The sequence below is a fragment of the Neurospora tetrasperma genome (assembly GCF_000213175.1).
Source record: "Neurospora tetrasperma FGSC 2508 unplaced genomic scaffold NEUTE1scaffold_81, whole genome shotgun sequence".
In the NCBI taxonomy this organism is placed as follows: domain Eukaryota; kingdom Fungi; phylum Ascomycota; class Sordariomycetes; order Sordariales; family Sordariaceae; genus Neurospora; species Neurospora tetrasperma.
Window position 1 is genome coordinate 2008561 of NW_009799179.1, and position 23094 is coordinate 2031654.

At 51.8% G+C, this 23094-nt stretch overlaps 6 protein-coding genes across 6 annotated transcripts; all 6 read right to left on the reverse strand.

Annotated features, from left to right (window-relative positions):
- Nucleotides 1-775: 775 nt before the first annotated feature.
- On the reverse strand, nucleotides 776-1615 carry NEUTE1DRAFT_141776 (uncharacterized protein; the record flags this gene model as incomplete). The annotated part of the gene is made up of 3 exons (XM_009857202.1): nucleotides 776-1166; nucleotides 1244-1544; nucleotides 1600-1615. 3 exons carry the CDS (start codon nucleotides 1613-1615, stop codon nucleotides 776-778), a joined length of 708 nt encoding a protein of 235 aa, XP_009855504.1.
- Nucleotides 1616-2542: 927 nt separating this feature from the next.
- Nucleotides 2543-3148, reverse strand: NEUTE1DRAFT_104883 (uncharacterized protein; the record flags this gene model as incomplete). The annotated part of the gene is made up of 2 exons (XM_009857204.1): nucleotides 2543-2999; nucleotides 3066-3148. The coding sequence occupies 2 exons, from the start codon at nucleotides 3146-3148 to the stop codon at nucleotides 2543-2545; spliced, it is 540 nt and encodes a 179-aa protein (XP_009855506.1).
- A 2157-nt stretch (nucleotides 3149-5305) lies between these two features.
- NEUTE1DRAFT_53219 (uncharacterized protein) lies at nucleotides 5306-12785 on the reverse strand (the record flags this gene model as incomplete). The annotated part of the gene is made up of 10 exons (XM_009857205.1): nucleotides 5306-6048; nucleotides 6105-6483; nucleotides 6537-8411; nucleotides 8523-8759; nucleotides 8856-10532; nucleotides 10644-11692; nucleotides 11763-11848; nucleotides 11906-12032; nucleotides 12089-12530; nucleotides 12627-12785. 10 exons carry the CDS (start codon nucleotides 12783-12785, stop codon nucleotides 5306-5308), a joined length of 6774 nt encoding a protein of 2257 aa, XP_009855507.1.
- A 1374-nt stretch (nucleotides 12786-14159) lies between these two features.
- On the reverse strand, nucleotides 14160-16203 carry NEUTE1DRAFT_52141 (uncharacterized protein; the record flags this gene model as incomplete). The annotated part of the gene is made up of 3 exons (XM_009857206.1): nucleotides 14160-15098; nucleotides 15153-15759; nucleotides 15824-16203. The coding sequence occupies 3 exons, from the start codon at nucleotides 16201-16203 to the stop codon at nucleotides 14160-14162; spliced, it is 1926 nt and encodes a 641-aa protein (XP_009855508.1).
- Nucleotides 16204-17689: 1486 nt separating this feature from the next.
- Nucleotides 17690-18948, reverse strand: NEUTE1DRAFT_104886 (uncharacterized protein; the record flags this gene model as incomplete). Its single annotated transcript, XM_009857207.1, has 2 exons — nucleotides 17690-17863; nucleotides 17989-18948. 2 exons carry the CDS (start codon nucleotides 18946-18948, stop codon nucleotides 17690-17692), a joined length of 1134 nt encoding a protein of 377 aa, XP_009855509.1.
- Nucleotides 18949-20535: 1587 nt separating this feature from the next.
- On the reverse strand, nucleotides 20536-21198 carry NEUTE1DRAFT_104887 (uncharacterized protein; the record flags this gene model as incomplete). Its single annotated transcript, XM_009857208.1, has 1 exon — nucleotides 20536-21198. One exon carries the CDS (start codon nucleotides 21196-21198, stop codon nucleotides 20536-20538), a length of 663 nt encoding a protein of 220 aa, XP_009855510.1.
- Nucleotides 21199-23094: the final 1896 nt, after the last annotated feature.

Consider the following 23094-nt stretch of genomic DNA (forward strand, 5'->3'; position numbering starts at 1 on the left):
CAGCCTAGTTCCCTGATGCCACTGAAGCGACATAGTTAAGTGATGACACAATGTCCATTGTTCTTGTGCCCTTTGTTGTCAAATGCGTCTTCTCGGTGGAAGTGGTCAAAGACCAATATATTATCACAATAATGAACAAAGGGAGCGAGGGGGTAACAAGTAGAGAAAACATAGTAAAGAATAAGTTACTGGATGACAGGGGAGGCTGTATTGCACCACGAGTGGTATCAGAGTTGGTAAACTCGAAGTCCGATCGATCTTCAGGAAAAAGCCGCGGAAGTGGGCCCGTGAGTATTTTATCCATGTAGGTAAGTATGCGTTGATAGCTCCTTCCTGTTCTTCGTTCATCTGCGACTTCCCCCATCTTGTGTCCATCCGCCAGATGCCATTTTCTGTCTCGTACAATGAGATCACGGCCAAAGAAAACCAGAGGCTGATTGGATTGAGATGGGAACAGACATGGAGTAGGTAGGTCAATTCAAGGTATGCGTATGAGGGACTACATACTAGTTGATCAGATGCAAGAAGAACTCCATAAAAATTGACATAGTACCTCGCAAGTGACGTCCCGCACACCTTCGCCAACCGCCGAAACCCTTGATTTGCTGAATTAGCCGTTTCCCGGAGACTTGATCATCAAGCAACCCTTATTCCATTACTGTACCCATCCGATCCTCGCTGTCCTTTTCAAGTGACCTTCCGTGACTAAGCCGCCTCCTACTCCTTTCCTTAGACTCGCCCCCACTGGCAGCCGTTACATGTACGGACTAAACCGCTAATCGTCAAGCGCAAAAGCCTCGCCCAAATCCTCCACGACACGGGGCCGCCAGGAATACTGGCTCACCATGCCAAGAAATTTCGCCGTCTTTTTCTCCATTACCTCCCTGTTCTCCGACTGGAACTCTTGAAGTTCTTCTAGCGTAAGCCCGTCCCCGTCCTTCGCAACGTCCTCAGTTGCGTGGGGTGCCAAAGACGCAAGCACCTCTGGGCGCCAACGAACGTTGCGCCGAGGAGCGCGTTTGTTGAAAATGTTGGGTCGGCGCGGAGGATAGATTGTGGGAACGGGTTCAGTGCTTGTTAGAGCCGTGGTGTTTGACTCGTTGGCTACCTCTATCTTGGTCGATGACTTGGTGGATGAGGTGGTAGACAGGTGTGGTTGTGGAAGACTACTCGGGACAACGAGGTTAGAGGGAGGAACTTCTAACCAAGCAGTAAGGGGTTTCATAAGGTATGGTGCACTTACACTTCTTCTGCAGGTGCAATGTAAAAAGAGCTAGCAGTCTCACTTTGCTGTATACCAACCGGTTTGCTGTCTGACATCAAAGCTTTGTCGTCATGTCGGCATTCGGGAATGTCGATGTTGGCAGGTGTGGCCGCATCTTTCTCGTCATGGATGTTCAGACGCTTGGTGCTTTTGACGACATCAGAAATACAGAGGGTATGCTTGTCTTGAGGAGAGATGGTAGCGCATTCTTCCTTTTCTTCCGTTGGGAGTACTTCATCGGGGGTCGTAGGCATGGCGGCCTTGTCGACTAGGGGAGTGTCTGCAAGATCGTTAGTGATCACAACAGGGCAGTTGGAGTTGTTATTTGTCTGTACCTTTAGGCAATGTCATGTTGAAGATACCTAATGAATGCTCTTCTGATATATTTGGATACAGAAGACGGATGCTCGTTCGGTACCTGCTAGTAGAAGAGGTGTTGTTCCGGGGAACTTGAATTGTTGAAGTTACGCAAAGAAAGAGTCTAGATCTTCAAAATTGTCATAACCAGGGAAGATGCGAAGGGCCAACGAAGTAATTGACACTAGCCTGGTAAAAACCCCCCGAGGGGGACCTGAACAGCTAGCATTTTAGCGGCAATAGGAGGTTTCTGGCGGTGGTAATCACTCCGACAACTGTCAAGGTCCCAGAATCTTGAGATGTGGAGATGTGCCTCGTTGCTGTGGTAATACCCGGTTGGCCCTCGTCTGTTTGTTCAGGTTCTCCGGGTCAGTCGGCTTGGTAATACTTTGCCCTTCACTTGTCAGGTAGCCGACGAGATAGCTGGAAGCGTAAAGAACGCTGTTGGTGCTCATAACATGATGATTGGATGTGGACGGGAGAGATTGACGCATAGCACATGCCAGGCTGCTAGACACCCCGTATTGGAGTTGAAGGGGAAGATATTCACGAACAGGAAAGGGTCCAGAGATCAGGAATGGCACAGTGAAACGAACGTAGGAATTAAAAGTAAATGCAAGTACTTCGCTGGATAGGTATCTATGGTTTTGAATGCAGAAAGAAAACTTATGTCCAACCCATTAAACTCCATCCATCATGAAACTACCCCAGAAACTCATAGTTCCACGGGTATAACCAAAACAACGCTCCCTCAGTGTAGTAACCGTTATCTTCGGCACCCGACACAACTCTATGTCCGCCAGCTCGTCCAGGTATCCAATCGTGCAAACTCGTCAACGAGTGTTTCGGTCTTGCGCCAACAGCGGGCCTTGACCTCGTTCTCCTTCTCGCTCAGTTGGGAATTCCCATCTTCGTCCTCTCCTACTTGGATTCCCCGAGCTCAGAGTCGATTTTCTCCATTTCCGACTCGATTTCTTCAATCTCCGAGTTAAGCATTTCCAGCGACGGATCAGGAACTTCGTCTGCCGCATCAAACTCAGCAAGGAGTTCATCGTGATCATCCGATTCTTCCTCCGTCTCGTCGTCCTCCTCTCGCTGGTCCCGGTCCATCTTCCAGGCAAGGAAGTCCTTGAACTCCCTGTCCGTCATATGCATATACCCGCCGTCTTCCTCCAGCAGGTACCAAAACCCATTGTCGAGCTGGGCGTACTGGGTGTTGAGCTCTGGTCGTTCGACGATCTGAATGACCTCGGGCTGCCAATCTGGTCTATACTTGGAGATGTCGAAGAAGGCGTAGACGGGCGCGGCAGGCTTGCCTCCATTTGGTGGGGCGGCAATGGCACGTTGGGCATCTGTTAGCCCGGTTGGCTTTGCGTTCCTAAGTAGGTACGGTAGAGTTAGCAAAGCCTAGGTATTCAAATAGGCTGTGGTGACGGCAACTTACTTGATACTCCATTTTCGGATGTAATGGGGCTGACCCTCGTGCTTGCGCTCGAACAAGTCCTTGAAGAGGAGAGAGTGTGACATCTTGAGTAATGGATGTTGATAATCGACACAGTGACTCGGATTCTACCGGCTGGGTAGTTGAGAGAGGGCGAATGTCGGACTGTGAGAGGGTATAAATCGGTGTGCGGTGTTGCTTGCTGGTGTTGACTTGGTCGAGGTGAATTCTGGTGTCGAGTTGTCCGGGAGTCTCGCTGGAAGAGGTGCGGGAAAGGAGAAGAATGGTTATGGGTGTCAAGCTCGAGGAGATATGGAGGTTCAAAGAATTATTCGGATATGTCGATGCTGGAGGTTAGTTGTCCTCAAACGTGGCTGTCAGGATTCTGAAATCAGGAATATCGCGGAAATAAAGCGAAGAGTTGAAGAGAAGCTTGAGTCTAAAGCGCTAGAATTTATATTTCAGATTTTCCACCACGGCACGAAAAAAAAAATTATCATCCATCGGAAGTCCGCCCTTCACTGGTACCTCGCAGGTTTGATCGCAGATTATGTATGACCCAAAGTCGTCCGAAGTCAACAGGAAGTCCGGTAAATTGGACTTTGATGCGCTCTGCATGCCGGGCTGGGCACCTAGGCTTGGTGGTCTGTGAACCTCACGCCCAGTCGAACGGAGCAACAGGCCACAGCTCCGCAGGTATGTAGAGATACTGCAGTAAAGATGCCCATGTTTTTTGGTGACTACCTGTGAAGTTATGGTTTTTGTTTATTGCGAATGGCCATCCTAATAATATGCGCCCCTTGAGGTCCGGTCGGTCGAGCCCGGGTTACCGGTCTGCCGGGATTCCACCCAGTGCTTGCCGATGGCGCTGCGACCTGCAAGTGAATGTGGCCAACGCAGCGCCATCCCCTCGGAAGCTGCAAAACCTAGCGAGGACACTCGATAGAAAAGCCAACATTCATTAGGCCCCATGGCATACAAATACCAGTGATCAGTGCGTAAACGAGTAAACTAGCTCATCCTCGAAATCTCAAATTGATTTACGGTTTTGGACGCTGTTTGAACGAGTTGTCCCGAGCCGGGCACTTGACAAGGGAAGTCGCGAACATCTCGCTCTTCCCGCCCCAACGGAAAAACAGCCCTGTAGCTGCCCTGTAGCTGCCCTGTAGCTGCCCTGAATTTCAGCGCCCATGCATGGCATATTTTGAACTTGGAACCACTGCCCCGGACATACAAATCTGCACCTCCCATACCTACCTAGGTCTTCATGCCGACCTCCGCAGTCCGCTCCGGCCCGAACAAAGAAGACGGAGGAGCACCGCACGCAGGCCAAAAACGCTCACGCCATGCCATGCCATGCTATTCCGCCAAAATAAGGGAAGAATATCCCCTTTTATGTACGAGATTGCTATTTATCCATCTGGCTGCACCGTCACGCACGCCCGCAAGTTGAAAGAAAGAAAGAAAGGAACAAGTAAGGCAGTTCGAGATATATTTACCCTCCCGCATCGCATCGCAGTGCAGTACCGTAAACAACCGAGTTTGCCCCGGCCACCACCAAGTCTCTGTTTTTTTTAGACCCCCTGCTGGCTGTTTGGTTGTTTCGGGAGGGGGGGAGCACGCCGAAATTGGTAACCTAGTGGACAAGCGAAGCGATTCAGTTACTGAGCTAACGAGGGCTCTGCGGAGAGAGTAGGGGGTGGTGATAGCGTCACATCTAAGTCGTCCGCTCGCTTGTTATGTAGTGTATAACTGCGTGCAAATGGCATAACACCACGGAACTCGTATCCCGCATTAATATCGTGCTCAGGTACCCAAAACATGTGCACATCATATATCCATATTTTGGGTTTGTACTCAATCAATTGCTATCTCGCCAACTTGTAGTTCATCCTCAATCTGTATAACCAAATGCTAAAACTTCAAACTATTCGCTGATGCTGAATGATGATAACGGGGTATACGCTACGCTCAACAGTGCTTTGATCTCCCCTTCCAACACTGCCAAACAAAACAAAAATAGAAAAATGATGTCACAAGTTATGCATAAACAATCAACAGCCATAACCATAATACCTCTCCCGCCCATTTTCCGTCCATATGGTGTGGTCCAAAGACCGCTGTCAAAAGGCAGCATATCGAGCAATTCGTTCTAGCTGTCCCTCTGGTGGATATTGAAGGCCGATAAAAGCTAACCTTGAGTGGCAGCACCCTGAAAAGCAGCTTCATCTTGACCGGCAGCTTCACCTTGAGTTGTGGTGTTCCCTTTGACGACCGCTTCCTGCGGACTTGGTCTCCTCCTGGAGACTCGGAAGCGTCGAGCTTGTTACGATATTCCCTTCCGCAACAGGAGCCTGCGAAGGGACTTGTTCTCCACGATCACCATCTCCCTTGAACGAATCCAACAACTTCTTTTGGTTTGGACTCAAAAGGCGTGGCCCCAGCCCTGGCTGATTCGGGCCACTGTGTGAACTGCTCGTCCTTCTGGGCCTCGAAAGCCTCTCGGCCCTTGGACCCTTTGGGGGATTAGAACCTGACGGATACGGCTCATTTTGTGACCTGCTTGGGTTGCGAGGGTCGTAAAGTTGTCGATGATAGTTTGGTTGAGGATACGGCCCTTGTAGATGTTGTCCAGGAACTGCATCATTGTGCACCCATACAGGTTCCCGTGGCGACATCGAAGATCCTTGGGATGGGTTGAATTGTGGTTGGAATTCATGCGAGCCTTGCTGTGGTGCGTTTAAATGTGGTGGAGGCGCATTCCACTGCGGTTGGCGCACGTATGTTTGTCCTTGGTAGCCACTTTGATATGGTGATGTTTGGTGCGAGACCCGAGTCAGTTCAGCAGGAGGTTGAACAGGCACAGAGGTATGGTCCCAAAAGCTAAGATGATGAGTAGGACAATAGAGGAAGCCGTGTTCCCATCCGCACCATTGGCAGAGAAGGGGACGAGCTCGGCTGAGTGACCCCCTGGTGCAGGAACAACCTGTAGTACATGGTCAGTATGTATTTAACGCAGAGACTTGAGGTGCAAAAGCTTACGCAGCTTTTCGAATACCCAGTGGCAATGCTCGCAGAACACGCCCGCGAAGCCGGTTTCTGGGGGTTGGTTTCCGAAGTTCTGCGGGTGAGTCTGGCCTGGGATCGTGCTTTGAAACTCTGCGGGTAGCCTTGATACCTGAGATGCATTGTAGTCTTCTGTAGGATGAATCACAGCTATCTGAGGGACTCGAGGTGACCTTGGTGGTTCGAGTAGCGGGTTTCTAAGTCCTCCTGACTGCTCCTGTTCTGGTGCTGAATTTTCGGATTCGTTAAAAGGACTCGAATTCCAAGACGGAGCGTCAACTGAAGGATACTGGTCCTGCTCGGGTACACGTCCCCAAGCCGGATGTCCCTCCGGCGGGTCTTCCTCGCCATGATTCTACCTCATGCGTTAGTAATACCCACGATATCCGATGGCTGGACAAGACATACCTCATGAACTCCTGGAATTTGACTGCTCAAGCCCACCGCAGAGCGGCGCTCCCTTTCCCTTCCCCTTTCATGTCCTTGCTCCCGGTTCAGGTTGGGTTGGGCCGAGGACACAATGAATGGAACCCAGTCAAGAGGTTTTTCAGCCTTCACTTCCGCCTGCACCGCATCAAGCATCCGCTCCTTCGCTTCCATTTTTCGTCGCTCTTCTGCGATTACTCTACGTATAGCGCGAACTTCCTTCTCCAGTTGATCATCAATAATCTTTATCTTCTGAAGCTCTTGCTCTCTGATCATGAGATTGCGATCCCTCAGATGGACAAGTTCCTCCATCTTCTCGTTCTGGCGCTTCGCTACTTCACCATACTCCTCGGCGCTTTCAATCAACTCGAGCCTCTTTGCTTTCAAGTTCAAGCAAATTTGGAGCATTTTATCCTTGTGCTTTGGTTCCGAGCCATCAAGATTGAAAATTGGCTGGCCAGCACGGGTTCTCTCCTCCTTTTCCTTGACCACCGGGTTTGTAGTTCCACTCTGGAGAACTGGCTTGGGTTTTTCAGCTTCCACATACTTATCCTCGGGTCCACGTTCTTTAACCCTTTCATATTCGGCCATTTCACGTGCGATCCTTTGGGCCGCGAGGTTGTGCCGCTCGAATTCTTCAGCCTTGAATTTTTCGTGCATCAATCTCTCGCGTTCGGCTTCTTCACGCTCTGCCGTCTCGCGAGCAAGCCTTTGACGATTGCCTAATTCACGTTCGAATACCTGGCGCTTAGCTTCCTCATGCTCGGCTTTCTCGCGCTCGGCTTTCTTGTGTTCAGCCCTCTCGTGCGCAAGCCGTTCTTTTTCAATTCTCGCGCGATCAAGTCTTTCACGTTGGGACTTTTCACGTTCGGCCTTCTCGGTTGCAAGCCGGTCTTGTTGGATCTTTTCGCGCTCACTTTTTTCACGTTCGGCTTTCTCGCGTGCGACCCGCTCCTGCTCGGCCTGCTTACATTCGGCCTGTTCACGGGCGATGCGCTCCTGCTCGGCCTTGTCACGCTCAGCTTTCTCATGTTCAGCCTTTTCTCGTGATATACGCTCCTGCTCAGCTTTTTCTAGCTTAGCTCTCTCACGATCAGCCCTTTCGCGCTCAGCCTTTTCCTGTTCGGCCTTCTCAAGCTCAGCCTTCTCACGTTCAACTCGCCCATGTTCGGCTTTTTCTTGCTCAGCTTTCTTGCGCCCTTCCTCAGCTGCAATCCGCTCACGTTCAGCTTTCTCGAGTTCAGCTTTCTCGCGTGCGATGCGTTCCTGCTCAAGCTTCTCGCGCGCCTTCTCACGTTCAACACGCTCCCGCTCGGCTTTTTCACGCTCAGCTTTTTCTTGTTCGGCCTTCTTGCGCGCCTCCTCAGCTGCGATCCGCTCACTTTCAGCTTTCTCACGCTCAGCCTTTTCGCGCTCTGCCCTTTCGGCCTTCCCTCGTGCAACGCGTTCTTGCTCCGCTTTCTCGTGCTCAAGTCTTTCCGCTTCGACTTTCTCGGCCTTCAGCTTGTCTTCCTGCGCCTTAGCATCAAACATTTCTTCATGCTGTGGTGGAACGTATGGTGTTTCCTCGACCTTTTTGTCGTCCATTTTTGTAACTGGAGTAGCTTCAGGTCCAACATCTTGCTTTGTTTTGCTTGATTGAGGCTTAAGTTGAGGCTTCTTGTCAGTTGGAACTTTAGCCTGGGCTTGATCTGCGCTTTTCTCCTTCTGCAATTCGTTCTTTTTCTCCCTGAATACAGTTGAGGGTCGAGGCGGTTGAGACTTTCTTTGAGCACTTTCTTCAGAGATTTTAGCATTCAAATCGTTGATCCTTTTCTTCCAGGCAGAAGGTTCCGGTTTTTCTACTTGGGCAGGAGCCTTAGGACTCTTCGTAAGTTGGGCTGAACGAGCTGGAGGTGCTGGCTTCTTCTGTACTGGAGCTTGATGCTCTTGTTGAGGTGAAGGCTGTGGATTCTCCTCCGCTGGAACTTGAAGCTTTTGCTGAGCTGGACCTTGATTCTTCTGCTGGGATGAATGCTGTGGCGTCTTCCGAGCTGGAGACTGCGACTTCTCAGCTGGAACTTGAGGCTTTTCCTGAACTGGAGCTTGATCCTTTCGTTGGGGTGGTTGCTGTGACTTCTTCTGTGCTTGGGACTGTGGTTGCTTCTTAACTGGAGCTTGACTCTTCTGCTGGGGTGGATCCTGTGGCTTCTCCTCGGCTGGAACCTGAAGCTTTTGCTGAGCTGGAGCTTGATTCTTCTGTTGGGGTGGAGGCTGTGGCTTCTTCTGAGCTGGAGGCTGTGGCTTCTCCTTAGCTGGAACGGGGTGCGTCGTTGGCGCCGGGCCTTTCATGTTCTTCTGAGATTGACCCTGAGTGTTTTCCGCAGCCGAAGCTTGAGCCTGCTCTTGAGTTTTTTCTTGCGATTTCACCTGTACCGGAGTCTGGGTCTTTCCGCGATCCTTGCCATCTGGCTTCGGTTGAGACCAGGCTTGCTGCGGCTTTCGGGTAGGCGATTGAGGCTTCTGCTGCGGGTTTGCCTTAGCGGAGCTTTGAGACTTCTCTTTAGGCGGGGCAATCTTGATAATTTGGGGAAGTTTGACTGATGGAGGGGCAGCACCCAGAGCTTCAGGCTTCACCTGCTGTGATTGAGAGGGCAAACTGGGCCATGCCTCTTCCACCTTCGCCTGCTGAGTGGAAGCAGGTTTGGCGTTGGCATGCATTTGCTTCTTTATCTCCTCCAACCACTCCCGTCGTGTTTCCTCATCTTTTTTCTTAGCCTCCTCCCGTTTAGCTTCCCATTCCCTGCGCCTCCTTATGGCCTCGTAAAAGTTTCTTTGTTTCTCTGCTTCTGTTAGAGGTGTGGGAATACTCGCTTCAGGAGATTTGGAAATGGCCGGATCAGCAGGCTTGGGAGCGTTCGCTTCGGAAGGCTTGGAAATATCGGCTTCAGGGGGTTTAATGATTTTTTCAGGAGCCTTGGGGACGCTCGCTTCGGAAGCTTTCACAACGCCCGGCTGCTGATTCCCCTTCTTGATCTCTTTGCGCTTTTCAGCCCCAGCAGCCTCGAGTGCCTGGCGCTTCTCAGCTCCGGCCGCTGCGTGCTTGCGATCGGCATCTTTGGCGGCTTCGCTTCTTGCTTCAGCAACTTTCGAAGTCTTCAAAAATGGCACAAATTTGTGATTGTCTCTTGTCCTCGACGCATCACCTCTTGATGTAGCAATAGACGTGAGTTTTCCCCCTGGTGTAAAAGTCTTGGGGGTTTTCTCGACGGTTGTTTTAGCCGAAGTAGCCTCTTCTGCCTCGCGAACGATCCTTCTTCTTTCGGCTGCAGCTGCCTTTTCGTTCACGGCCACGTTCCAATTCCCAAGTTCAGCAGCCTTGGCCTTCTCCGCTTTGACGGCGTCCTGCCTCACAAGCTCAAGGAGTCTGAGCTCTTCACGGGCTTTGTCTTCCGCCTCTTGATACACCTTGACCTTTTCAGACGCTTCTTTTTCTGCAAGTGCAGCTTTTTCGGCCAATTCAAGTGCTTTGCGCCTCCTGTCTTCAAGCGCTTCAGCATCTTTGGCTTTGCCCTCTTGCGCGGCTTTGCATTTTTTTTCTTCAAGAGCCTCGGCATCTATGCGGGCTATGGACATCTCAGAATTGGCCGTTTTGACCTTGTTTTTTTCGGTCTTTGTGAGCCTTTCGGCCTCTGCAACTTTAGCCCTTGCGTGTCCAATTTCCTTGAGCATTTCAGCTTCAGCAGCCTTGATCCGCTCTCCGAGGGCTTTGTCCTTTTCGGCCTCGGTGGACTTGGCTAGATCGTCAGCTTCCTCTGCCTCTCTGCGCTTTGCATCCTCGGAAGCTTTTGCGGCTTCTTCTTGTTGGGTTTTGGCAATCTGCTGTGCTAGTTTGCGATCCTCTTCTTCTTGCTCAGATTTTTGCCGCTCCTCCAATGTCTTGGGCTTGACATCCCCGTCATTCTTTGCGGTTTTCTCTTCCTCGCCCTTAACAGTTTGCTCTGCTAGCTTGCGCTCCGCATCTTCTTGCTCAGATTTTTGCCGCTCCTCCAATGTCTTGGGCTTGACATCCTCGTCATTCTTTGCGGTTTCCTCTTCCTCACCCTTGACAGTTTGCTCTGCTGGTTTGCGGTCCGCATCTTCCTGCTCGGCTTTACGCCTTTCTTCTGCGAGGGAATTGTACTCCGGAGCTTGATCGCCCCTTGCCTTGAGGACCTCTGGCTTCTCGGGGTTATCCGGTTCCTTGGCAACCTTTGGCTTCTGGTGCTCAATCGGGTTAACTTGGGGGCCATCCGTCTTCGTTTCCCCTTTAGCTACCTTTTTCTGAGCGTTTTTGGCTTCTCCCAGTTTTTCGTCGAGTAATTTGTCCAAGGCTCTTCCAGATTCAAGTGATTCCTCTTTGCCAGCTTCAGAGATGTTTTGCGGTGGAGAGACTCCCGCTTGTGCTTGCTTCATGAGAGGTCCCGCGGAGCTGCTGATATCTTCTTCTTCATTTTGCGGCTCTTCGAGTGCATCCCACGGTATTGGAACATTGTATCCTTCTTTTAATAATTTGATCATGATACTGTTATGGCGGCTTCTCTTTTCAGCCATGTGTTGAACGTGGTCCTTGTTCTTCTGTTCATCAATTGACGTTGAAACAGCACCGCCAGTCCCAGTTTCAAGCAACGTGATCCGCTCACGAAGTTTCTCTGCTCGTTTTCTTCCCTTTTTGAAAACTCTCGACAGGTTTTCAAAGAACGTGCCTTTGTCGAATGAGCTAGTTAATGTGGGAATAACGCCGTTACCATTGTGCAGCGGGGTGGCCAGCGGGGTGGTCTCGGCATCGAAGAGAGTGCCATCCGAAGATGAGGCAGCATCCGTCGGTTCTGCGATTCTATCGCCGGGCAAATCGTTGGGCGGAGTGTCTTGAAAAGCAGGTGCGTTGGAAGCAGTCTCGGAAAAAGGAGCATAATCGAACATAGAGGCCATCGTACCCATAGGGGGCTCTGGAAGTCCCCGGGACTCGTCTTGTAACCGTCTTTGAAACGCGTCCAGGGATTCGTGTTGCGACTGGCCTTCAGCAACCTCTGATGTATCCGACGAATTATCGTCCGAGGAGTTCAATAATCGAGGTGGACGTAGAACATTACATAACTCGGGAATATCCGAGGACCCGGCTGCAGGTGCTTTACAAACGTCAGCCTCAATATCTTCAGAATTGCTGGTCATGCATGTTTCGGTACATACCTTCATTATCGGGCTCAACACGGGTTGTCAGTTCAGCTTCTCCTCTTGCCCAGGCATCGATATTCTGCCGTTCACCATCTCCCAGACTGCTCCAGTTGCCGTCAGCATTGAGATACTAACCATCGTTGCCGATGAAAATGTACCCGTTGTCTTCGCTGTTGTCATTCGCTGGATCCTCTTGCGCAAATTCCGGGACGGCGGGTCCATGACTTTCTGGTTTGACCGACTGTCCCTCACCAGCAGACGATGGCGCTATACCACCGGGCGTGCCTTGTCAAGCAACCTAGTCAGCTGATATGTGACTTGGAGAGGATGTCATTACTTACCGGAAACTGTAGTTCTGTCTGGATTGAAATATAAGGGCGGGAAGCTTTCAGGGTGAAGCTGAGCTGGACTAAAGTCGGTAGACATTTCGGGAGTAGTAGGGCCCTCCAGAACCATTTGTGGTGGTTCTCCGCGCAAATCAGTTAATTGTACATCAGTGTGGTCTTCTTCCCTTGGATCAACTGGTAGAAAGTTGTCGTGGGAACCCTCTGACTCAGACGGCTCTTCAGGTATTGTGCTAAGCCTGTTGTCATTGTCACTAGAGCTCTGACCCTGTGTACAAGACTCGTAACCGGTCTCCTGTTCATAGTCTTCCAGCTCCGACCCTGGCGACTCCAGCTCCGGGAAGTCTGACTCTGGAGGTGCCACATCCGCAGCAGCGGGTGTTACCTCCCCTGGTAGCGGGATTGTAGTGACTTGTACGTCCTCTTTCTCAGCGGGGTCCTCAATGTCATCTTCAGCAGCTGGTTCCGGTACCGCTGCCGGTGGTGGTTGTTCTTGGCCAAGTTCTTCCTCAACCTCATCGGCCTACGATGGGACCGGCTCCGGAGCCTTGACTTCGTCCTCGGGCTGCTCTGTGTTGCTCGCCAGGGCTGGAGGTACTGGCGAGGTGGTCGCGGTAGGCTCAGGCTCTGGGAGGGGGACGCTGTCTGGGAAAAACTGCTCGAAGACGAGCTGCTTGAAGTTGTGGCCTGCCATTTGGGGCAGCTACTGGCGAGTGATCGGAGTAGTGTTCTTGGAGGCTCAAAGCAAAGAAAAAAAACACGCGACGGGGCACTTAGGGGGCAGGTCTGGGTGGCTGTAGCAACAGGGTTATTAGCTTCCACATTCAGTGAATTCTTCAACAGCTACGACAGCCAGCAAGGGAGGAGGTATTAGGGATCCTGTACATACTTTGGCTGCTCTCAATTCCAAAGCGACAACAGATATGAGCAATAGCGGTGCCGTTGCACGCCGAATCGTCGCAAGTGCGGGATATGGTCGTGATTTCGATGGTCGTGATACTGATAACGAGTGTATAGCGATAGTTGACGATCGTAACAGCTGCTATGCTGAAGATGCTGCCAAAAAGAAAGCCGGCGCGGTGACCTGCGGCGGAGAACAATATCGATGGTTGGTGTTTTTTGGATAAGGTGGCTTCGGAGAGGGCTGCGGTCATGTATTGAGGTGCCCCTGGGCTGATTTGGGTTGCCGGCCAGTGGCGGGGTAGGCGCGCTTGCTCTCGACATCGTGGCCATGGCGTGGGAAGCTGCTGTCAAGAATTTAGAAAATTGCGATTATCAGTCGAGCCTACTATGCAGGATGGTGGCAGAGGGAGGAACATAACTGAAGCCGGATGCAGCTTGGGTGCGAAAAGTGCAGGCGGAGGTCGCGACCCATCTCAAGGAGACCCTCACGCATTTTGCCGACCCCCTTCTCTCAACTCACAACAACACGCCTCAAGATCGTCAATTCTGACCCAGTCGCGGAATTACTTGCGGCATCTCCTCCACTGACTGGCGCCAGTACGTGCCTACTCTCATGTAATCATGTCGAATACTTCCTGTCGCCCACTCGCCGCTCTTTTTGCCTCTCGCTAGGTACCTGCATGACTGAGTCCTAGCAGCTTCCCTTCGGTTGGTTGCCGAGGACTCGCCCCTGGATTGGCCTGTTTCATTCCGGTCTCTGCATGCCCGTTTAACGTCTGCTCTATGCGTGTTGCTCCTCTGGTAACAGCTCGATCAAGCGGTCGGAAAGACATTCAGAGTTCTGCTTTTCCTTAAAGCAGTGCAAGTAAAGAAACACTGGAATACTAGAGGGTCACCATTGTATTAGATAAGTCTCACGTCACATCATTGCGAGCGGGATTATCATGTTGTTCAATTTTCATATTTTTTTTGTGCCGTCTATCATTTCCATCCGTCTACAATCTGATGGCTATATGATCAGTTTTCTCCCTATTTTGACGCTTTTTGTTTTTTCAGTACCCTAGTTTCTTGTTTTAACCCGGTTCAAGCCTTCCACATGCTTTATGTCCCGCTTCCCCCTTCCCCCTCAGCCACTTCCAGAACCGTCATCCTGTCCACTGCACCCCTACCAATCATCATCATCATCATCCAAATCCGCCCAACTCCTCGGCTCATCCAAATAAAACGTCCCTCCCTCCGACACCGTGACCATTATCTCCGGCACGCCCTCCAGCTTCTTCTCCAGCGGCGCAAACTTCGACAACACCCAATTATCCCTCTGCAACCTCCGCTGGCCCCTCACCACCCGCTCCCTCTGTTCCTCATCTATCACCCTCTTCCACGTGTCCAGACAGCCATAGTCATCGATAAAGTTCAGACTGAGCCACCGCCGGTTCATGCATAGCCTGTTCCACGGCAGCGGGTCATCAAGCCAGAACGTGTCGCCCTCGGGGGTCGTGACGGTCAGCTCCGGCACGGGAAGGGACGGCTGTTGCTGGCTAGAGGCATCGATAGGGCCCAAGTAGTGTGTGATGGTCTGCTTTGGCTTGTAGGCTTCGAAGAGACCCATCCAGTGGCAGTGCTGGAGGTATTGTCGGCTGGGATCGAAGTTGGCGTCGTGGACACGCTGGTAGGTGTCGAGATGGCCCGTGGCGTCGATGAAGGCGTGGTCTTCCCAGTTGAAGACGTAGGGCTCGAGGTCGTCATCATCTGGGTAGACGGTCTCGGTGTCGTCGTCGATGGAGCCTTTCGCCAGTTCTTGGGGCTGCTCGGGAGGCATGGATGTATTGGCGGCGACGGGGCTTTGTGTGTTGGCTGACTCCAGACCAGGGTTTTTGGTGGCTTGGAATTGGCTCGGGTTGGGTTCAGCCGGGCTATAAACCGGGTTTTCCGGTTTTTGGAGTTCAATGGCCGTCTTCTCCTTAGCATCGGCTTCATTAGCCAACTCTTCCTGTTCCTCAATCTCGGAAGGCTCCTTCATCCCGTCCTCGACCTCGCGCCTCTCGCTTCCCATCTGAGCTTCTCCGTCGACTTTCGAACCCTGGGTGTCGGATTCAAAAAGCGCCTTCACCACGCCATCGACAAGCTCAGCTGGGCACCCCTCATCCTATTGAGGGACTTGCTCCAGTGAGCTGTCAAGGCGGTCCGTCTCTTCATGATCGGATCGAAAAGCGATGAAGGCTCTGGCTCTATTGACGGCATCCTCTTCGTCGTCGGAGAATTTCTCAGCGTCGCTAGTGGCCTTGTTGGAGCCGCCACCTTCGTGGGAGGGAGAATAGAGCGGAAGGCGAATTTCGGAGAGATCTGAGGAGCAGCGAGAGGACGGAAACGAAATCTCGGAGGGGAGATGGGTTTCCACGGAAGTGACGGAGGTTAGGCTGGTAAGAGAGTCGATTGACTCGCCGAGGTCCAGAGAAGAGACGGTGCTCTCCGAAGGCGGAGAGGTGTTGACGTCGGGAGAGTAAGCCCTGGGATGGAAGTTCACAGCCATTGTGGTGTCCGCTTCCTGGCTTGTGGCGTCGAAGCCAGGAGAGGTCTTGTCCCTGCGAGCAGGCGAATCGTCGCCGTCGCTGCATGAGGGAGGAGGGGATGGGTACGCAGAGGAAGGGCCCCTGATGAAGGAAGACGTGCGGGTTTGGTCGATCGAGTACCGTGCTCTTCTTGACTTGGGCTGCTTGGACTTAATCCACCGGCGGGTTTTGGAGTCGTTGGTCCTTCTGGTCCCGCTGTAAAAAAGTCAGTATTCGCCGAAAGACTGCTGAGCTCGAAGTGATAAGAGTCCGAACATACCTCAACAAGAAAAACGGCACAAAGGATTTAACAACCCCAGCGACATCCTTGACGACCTGACTCGCAGTAGCGACAGGCTCTTCGCGAGCGCTCCTTAACTTCGTCACCACCTCGACGGCCTTGTCGACGACGCGAGCAGTAACGACAATGGGCGCCTTGCAGACGGCTATGATCTGCTTCCGGACAATGTCGACATTGTCAATCACCTTGGTGAGGCCGACAGCCAGGGGGTTATCGCCATGGTCGTAGTCAAAGTCGGCTTCGATGGGCTGGAAGTAGCCGACGGCGTGCGAGATGGTCGGGCGGAGGATGGGGGCGACGATCTGGTACATGAGGGGCGTGGCGAGGCGGGCGACCGTTCTGGTCAGGAAAGAGAACATGCTGGCTTTGTTGTCCAGCCTTTGGGTGCACTTAATGTCTGGGGAAAAAAATGGAAAAGTGACGGCGGGTGATGTCTGCAGACTTTGTCGGATTGGAGTCTGTTGGTGCGTAGTTGCGAGACGGAAAAGGTCTGTCGAGTGTTGGTTGACTTTTGTCGGATGGGAATGGTATTTCGTAGTTTTGATGACGGAAGAAGTTCAGTTGATCGACAAGCTTTGACGATAAAAAAGGTATAAAAAAGGTTGAGGTCCGGAGGGGGGTTTGCCTACCTAAGGTTGGAGCATATGCACAGAGGTTGCGTAATTGCGGACTCCGGTGCATGGTGAAGGTGAAGAATATCAGCTGGCAGCAGTCCGGACTTCCGGCAGGCTATCGAGGGCTCGAGAACCTTGGTGTTGAGATGCAGGTCAGTTGATTTCAGTCCAGGTGCAAGGCTGCAAGGCCTCTATACATGGGACGAAAGGGGAGGGGCAGAAGGGGGAGTGAAGGGCGGTTTGTTTACTTTCAAGGTATGACGAAAAAGGGGGCCCGTGAAGGGTAGTGCGCACGGACCATGAAAGGAAGAAGGTTCCTTGTTTTTAATGCTGGACATTTGGTATTCACTCAATATTAGCTGCACATGGGAGGCGTCTTGATATGATGACAACGGTAAGTCAAAGGACATCGGCTATTTTCTTTCTGTGAGACTTTCATTGCTTGCATTTCCGTAATCTTTGTGTTGCTTCCATGTCCGTAATCCTTGGAGTGGTGAGGGACAGAAAATGGCTGCACGACAAATGTGACGAACCGTTCATCTGCATTCAGACACCTGAATCATAGTTTGCGCACTGACTGTTTCTGACTTGCGGCCAATATGAGACAAAGCGCTTGGCGCTCCTTTCAACAAAGCCCGATTAGCTCAGCTGGTTAGAGCGTCGTACTAATATCGGTTCTTCTGATATCAAGTCCATGCGAAGGTCAACAGTTCAATCCTGTTATTGGGCATTTCTCTTTTTTCATTTTTGTTGATGCTGTCCTCATCTGCAATATTTTTCCTTCAACAGTTAGTTGCCTTCTTTTGGTCTCATACTATCTTTTTGGACATTTCGGGTCGCATGGAAAAAGCCTCCATCCAGGATATAGCGGTCATGCAAGCAGAGTTGGTTTTGTAGCTTGCCATGCGCATTTTCAGAATATTACATTTCGCGCAACCCCCAAACAGCTTTATCCCGAGCTTGCGCAGCAAGCAAACATTGACTTTGGTTGGTATAGCTTTTGGCTTTGGGTAACTGTTCATTATTTACTTCTAGAAACCATTATCACCCCCTGTTTGAGTCCGTCTAATTGTAGCGCTTTGGCAATCTGCAGTCGTTGGAAACAATACAGGAGAAAAGAGTATACAAAGAACGTAGTCTAACGCCTTCGCTCGTATAAGTAGTTGGAGAAGAAAGGAACGACAGAGAAAACGAAACGAGAATGGATTGCGATACCATCGCCATTACTCAATCAGCATCCAGATACTGTCCCACCCCGGATGGGAGCGAGAACCTGACTCTGGTCGGACTCTGCGAACGTGAACGTCGCCGCGACCAGCTCCTCCCTCCCTCCGAAAAGCTTGAAGACGATGACGACGATGTGACACTTGGTGGCTCTTCGCCAATATTGTCCGACAACCCTAAGCTACTTGTCGCAGAAGAAGTTGACTCATACCTTGGCGGTTGATATCTCCTTGTCGATGTCGATATCGCGGGTGCTGAGATAGAGGTGGCATGAACCGCAGGTACTGACGCTTGGACAACGCTCACGCTAGTAGGTTGTGATCTCCTAATCCGTCTGCGCTCGTGAGCTACCTGCCCGTGTCCTTGTGGGTGTTGTAGAACCCGCTCGTGGCTTCTTCGACTGCTCCTTTCATGGGCTTCTCGTCCGGCGACGTATATCAGCGGTGGTGGATGGTAAGGATTATCTTGACCATATCTACCCCTGACCGCTGGCCTGTCGTCGAGGTCGTCGTACTTGTGCCTTGACTTTTCGGGTGGATGGACGTCATCAGTTTCCCATTCTTCAGTAGTAGGGCTGGATACGTCCATCACTGCTTGTCGGCCCGGATGCGGGAACTCTCGACGTCGAGAGATAGAGAGATCGCGGTGATGACCTGGCTGTCTAGTCCCATGTGAAAGTGGGCGGAAATCCCGTTCAGAGCTTTGCACGGGTGCATCGGATTGGATGACCTTGACCACCTTGGGTGTTGTACGTCCTTTTTCCACTTCTTCGCTTGGTGCTGCTCGCTCTCCACGGTCGCCGCTTCGGATTCGGGCCATTGTTGGCCTGTGCGGGTAGCGCATGGTTGACGAGTATCTGACAGGCATGGTGGTGGCGGCTTTGGCTGATGATGGCCAAGTTGATGCTGAAGTCTTTGGTGTTGAACGGCGACGGCAGAGACGCCAGATGATGAAGGAGAAGATGATTGTGCCGAAGAAGACACCGAAGACGATTCCAAGTGCTACGGCAGAAGTGTGCGCGGATGATGTTGTTTCTGCAAGCACGGGCGACGAGACACTGGTCGGAGTTTCTAGGATGGCGAGTAGCTTCGTCGGGAGGAAGGGTGTCGCTCTTAACGTGGTACTAGCTGTGTCAGTCACAGAAGAAAGGGCATAACTTGTCTCAGAGGGCTGGGATTGACGTTGACTTGGAGCTGGAAGAGTGTTGGAGATTTGCTGAGGTGCCACTGCTTGATGGCTTCGTTTTCTTGGTGCTGCCAGTCCCATTTTGTAGTACAAATATTCAAAGACAGCTCCTGGAGATCGTGAGGTTTGTTCTCAAGGTAATGCTGGTGTTGAACACGACGGAAGACAACCCAGAAAGAGCGGTAAAGAACTCGGAAAGCAGTTCCTTCCATTTTGAAGCCTACCTTGTTATCTTCCGTTGATGCTCTTCTTCGGTGAAGCTATTGGGTTTCCATTGTCCATTCGGAAGCATGTTTACCTCCAGGCCGTAGTCTAAGCACCGCACCTGTCTTACCGTCGTCCGCGTCAGTAAGTCGAGGAATAGCCGCAAACGAACCATATTCTCCCTGCTGGAGATCCCACTGGCTGACCCCCCTGACCGCTCAATATTATCACCTCGATCATCGATATCCTGGTCCCTCTTCCGAGACCTCCAAATCACGCCACAGTCGGATCGGAATCTTGCTCGGATCGCGCTCGTTCTAGATGCGTGGGCATGATGCGAGGCATGACGCTTGCAATCAGCGCGCTTGCCCACTCAGGGCAATGGGATGGACAAATAGGGCTGCCAACGCATGCTTTGGGTGAGTGGGGACCGGATTGATGCTGTTTTCTTAGACCGACTCCGACGGAACGGGTCGAACATGTCCGGATGTTCCTGGGATTCGTGAGCAGATCGACCATTCGAGGATATGAGGTAAGAAGCCACGGTGGCACGACCTGACCCGAGAGCAGGAGCGCCTTCGAGTGACAGTGCCGTTTCCATTTGCCTTGACCGTGAAAGACTGTGAGCAGCCGAATAGAAATTCAAGGCGACATCGTCAGATACGAGCGAGTGGATGTGAGTCGCGCGGCGATTGCCATGGCCGGCAGAGAGCCATGGCTAGGTAAGTAGTCATGATCTTGACCGCAAGCCTAGGGGAACACAGCGTCTGTGGATAATGTTGCTTGCGTTATCCACGAACGCAAATCGCTGAAACAGGATCGAGGGAAAATCCGGGATTGTGGGAGAAACTCACAGGATTGGAACGGCTGCTATTTATCTCGTCAGGTACGACAGAGCGGCGGGATCCACTAGGCTGAGAGGCGTCAATAGGATCATGCCAGATATGAAGTGGCGCCTGCACGTCTGCTTTCCGCATATTGTCTGTGCCACGCGAGATCCGAACGTTTGCATTATGCATCTTCACCGCCAGGGGTGCTGTGGCAGACTAACGCATGTACAATATCTTGACATTGTTCAGCTTGTGGCTGAAAGTTGAGGCCGGTGTAAAAGTCGCGTGTTTGGTTGAAATGCTACAAGGGTTCAAAATGAGTCAACTTCTTCGGTGTTGCGAAGTTTAACCAAGAACAGGACACGATGGGAATTTCAGGAAAAAAAGGTGTAAGTGAGGGAGCTTGAATGGATTGCAGTACTCAAAGCAGCTGAAATCTTTACTATAGTAGAAAAAATGAGTTTGATTGTGAAGTTTAGTCTAGTATAAAAAAGGAGGTCGAGGGGAAAAGAGACTCGATGTGCGACTTCCGATCGTTCTCTGTCCACCCTCAACATCATGATATAGGTTCCTACAAACCATCAAATGTCTAAAATCATCCAAACATCTTGCCATCCTATACATAATCCATCGTTTAACCGTGAACGGTGATCTGAGCAGATCCACTGCTCTGGTATCCCTCAGTGGCCACGATCTGGTAGTTGTGGGTGCCCAGGTGCAGGCCAGCCTTGGCCCACGCGTTGAAGTGGTTGGCCATGGTGACGGTACCACCGGTGCGTTTCTGCTGGCGGACCGACCAGTACTGGTTGAAGGTGCGGGTGCCGTCAATGGACGGCTGGTTGTAGCGGGTAGTCTTGTAGATGTCGTAGGTGGAGCCGTCGGTGTAGACGGATCCGAGACGCTGGGAGCCCGACGAAGGGTTGTAGGTGCCAAAGTTCTCGACGACGTAGTACTCGACAAGCGGGTTGCGAGTCCAGCCGTAGACGGACAGGTAGCCGTTGCCGGAGGGTCTGAAGTTACCCGAGTAGGTGATGGTGCGAGCCGAACCGGGGTTCCAGCCCTTGCCGGCGACAAAGTTGCCGGCGTTCTGCCAGTTCACAGAGTAAGAGCCGCTGGCGCCGTTGGCGTAGTTGACATTGCCGCCGTTGTCGGTCCAGAAGGAGTAGTAGAAGCCGTTGTTAAAGCCGGTGCTGCTGGGGGTACCGCCACGCTCGGCGAGCTCGGAGAACTCGGTGGCGTTGAAGGGCATAGCGAGGGCACCGGCAGCGCCGAGGAGGAGGGACTTGAGGGAGACCATTGTGTCTGATTTATTGGAAACTCGGGGTAAGGAACGGCTGAAGGCTGATGGCTGATGGCTGGTGATGATGATAAAATAAACAAAAGTCGAAACACGGCGATCCTGAAGGTCTTATATATCCATTCAAGCTTGTCTTTCGAACTCCTTGTCGCCGCTTTTGATTGACAGGACCGATTTAGGCAATCCCATCGTTTCTCCTGGTTAACTCGTTGTCGCCGTTCCTGTCACCTTGGAGAGAGCCATCCTGGCGACTCTGATGCCGAGATCCGGATGCTTTGCCATTGTCATAGCATACAATTTAGTTCAAACGTACCTGGTCCCTGGAGGTGGTCTCGGGTAGGGTTGTATCGATGACACCCGAAGTTCACGCTTAGTCCGGTCCCCGTACCCAAGATGGGAATATGTAGTGTAATCCCATTCTACACTACCCCGGCTTTTCTTGGCGGAAGAAGTGGCTCCGTATGTGGCCTTCAGGCTGAATGAAGGGATCACTGAGGCCCCACAGCGTAGCTCGGTCACGGACGTCGACGGCTTCTCTCGAGCTTCCATTTTCGTCAGTTCGGTGTTTGAGAATCCTTGCAGTGGTTATCGCAGACGGAGGCTGGCCTTGCTGAAACAAGAGATATTCCACCATTCAACCCTATCAGGTCCTGGAACAGGGCAAGGTGTCGTTCACTACAACCTTGGCACGCTTCAGTTGAGCATTTAGCCCCTGCTGCCCTACCTTTTGAGGACCTTCACCCTCATCGACGGATCGCTACGTATGTAGTTTTGTTCTTCAACAAGTCGGCTTTGTCGTTCGGTTGGGTGGTTTTACAACATTTCCGACTCCCGGGACGTAGGCCGAGCTTCTTGCTTGTCCAGCCTCATCTCTGAGCACCCCAGTCAGAGAACATGTTGTTTTCATCCTCCAAAATCTCGGTTGGTCGCTGAACATTTATGCGTTGAGTCGGTGAGGGCGATGATGGCATGCTATCCCGGGCAGTGGGCTGTTCGGCATCCCCTATAACCACTGTATTTTGCCCACTGATCGAGAAAGACGGAGGGAAGCTTGGCGTGCCCCTGTTCGCCCCACCCTTCAATTTCACACCGATTTCGGTTTGTTTCTCGGGACAACTAGTGTCCCCGCACTCTCGGTAAGTGAGCCGGGGAATCTGCAGAAAATCAAATCGAACTAAGCGAACCAAGATATCAACCAATCTTTTCCAAAACAAAGGTGGGTGGAATTCTGCGGTGAGGTGAGAGAGTCGGAAGTCTTGACTAGAGGTACTCAGGCGAAAGAGCAGTCCGGACAGCCCGCGCCTGCCTTTGAATGCATGACGGGAGCACAGAGACGAGAGGAAGAGTTGACAACTCTTGGAAGGAGCAACTGGTCACAGAACCGGATTGGACCTAATCGAGTAGAATCACATTTCGTCGACTTGTCGAAGCCAGTTCCAGCTTTGGATTTTCTCTGCTTATCCCCAAACCTCTTCAGTTGAACAGCATTCATCCGGAGTCCAGCCAGGTATCTCGGCGGCAGTGTAGGACGGTCCAGGCAATCCACAACCACCAACGACCAAGGAGAACGAATGAGCGAACCACAACCTTGATTCGCAGCTGAAGGAAGTTCGTTTGACCTTCCTGAACAATCCCGGGAGCCCTTTCCGCAGTTTCCTATCGGCGTTTGGTTGGTTTCTTGCTCTTTCTTTGCGAGTGTCCAACAGCCACAACGTCTCATTTCCGTTCCGCTTTAGTACTTTACGCAATCCAGAACAGAGCTCGCACCATCCATAAGCAACTGTTGCGCCATGACCTAACACATACGACCATACCCACTGGAAAACTCGGGATCCCGTCCGCTCTCCCATAGATAAGCCAGTGAGGGCCAGACTAGTAGTTGGGTCGGTGACGACC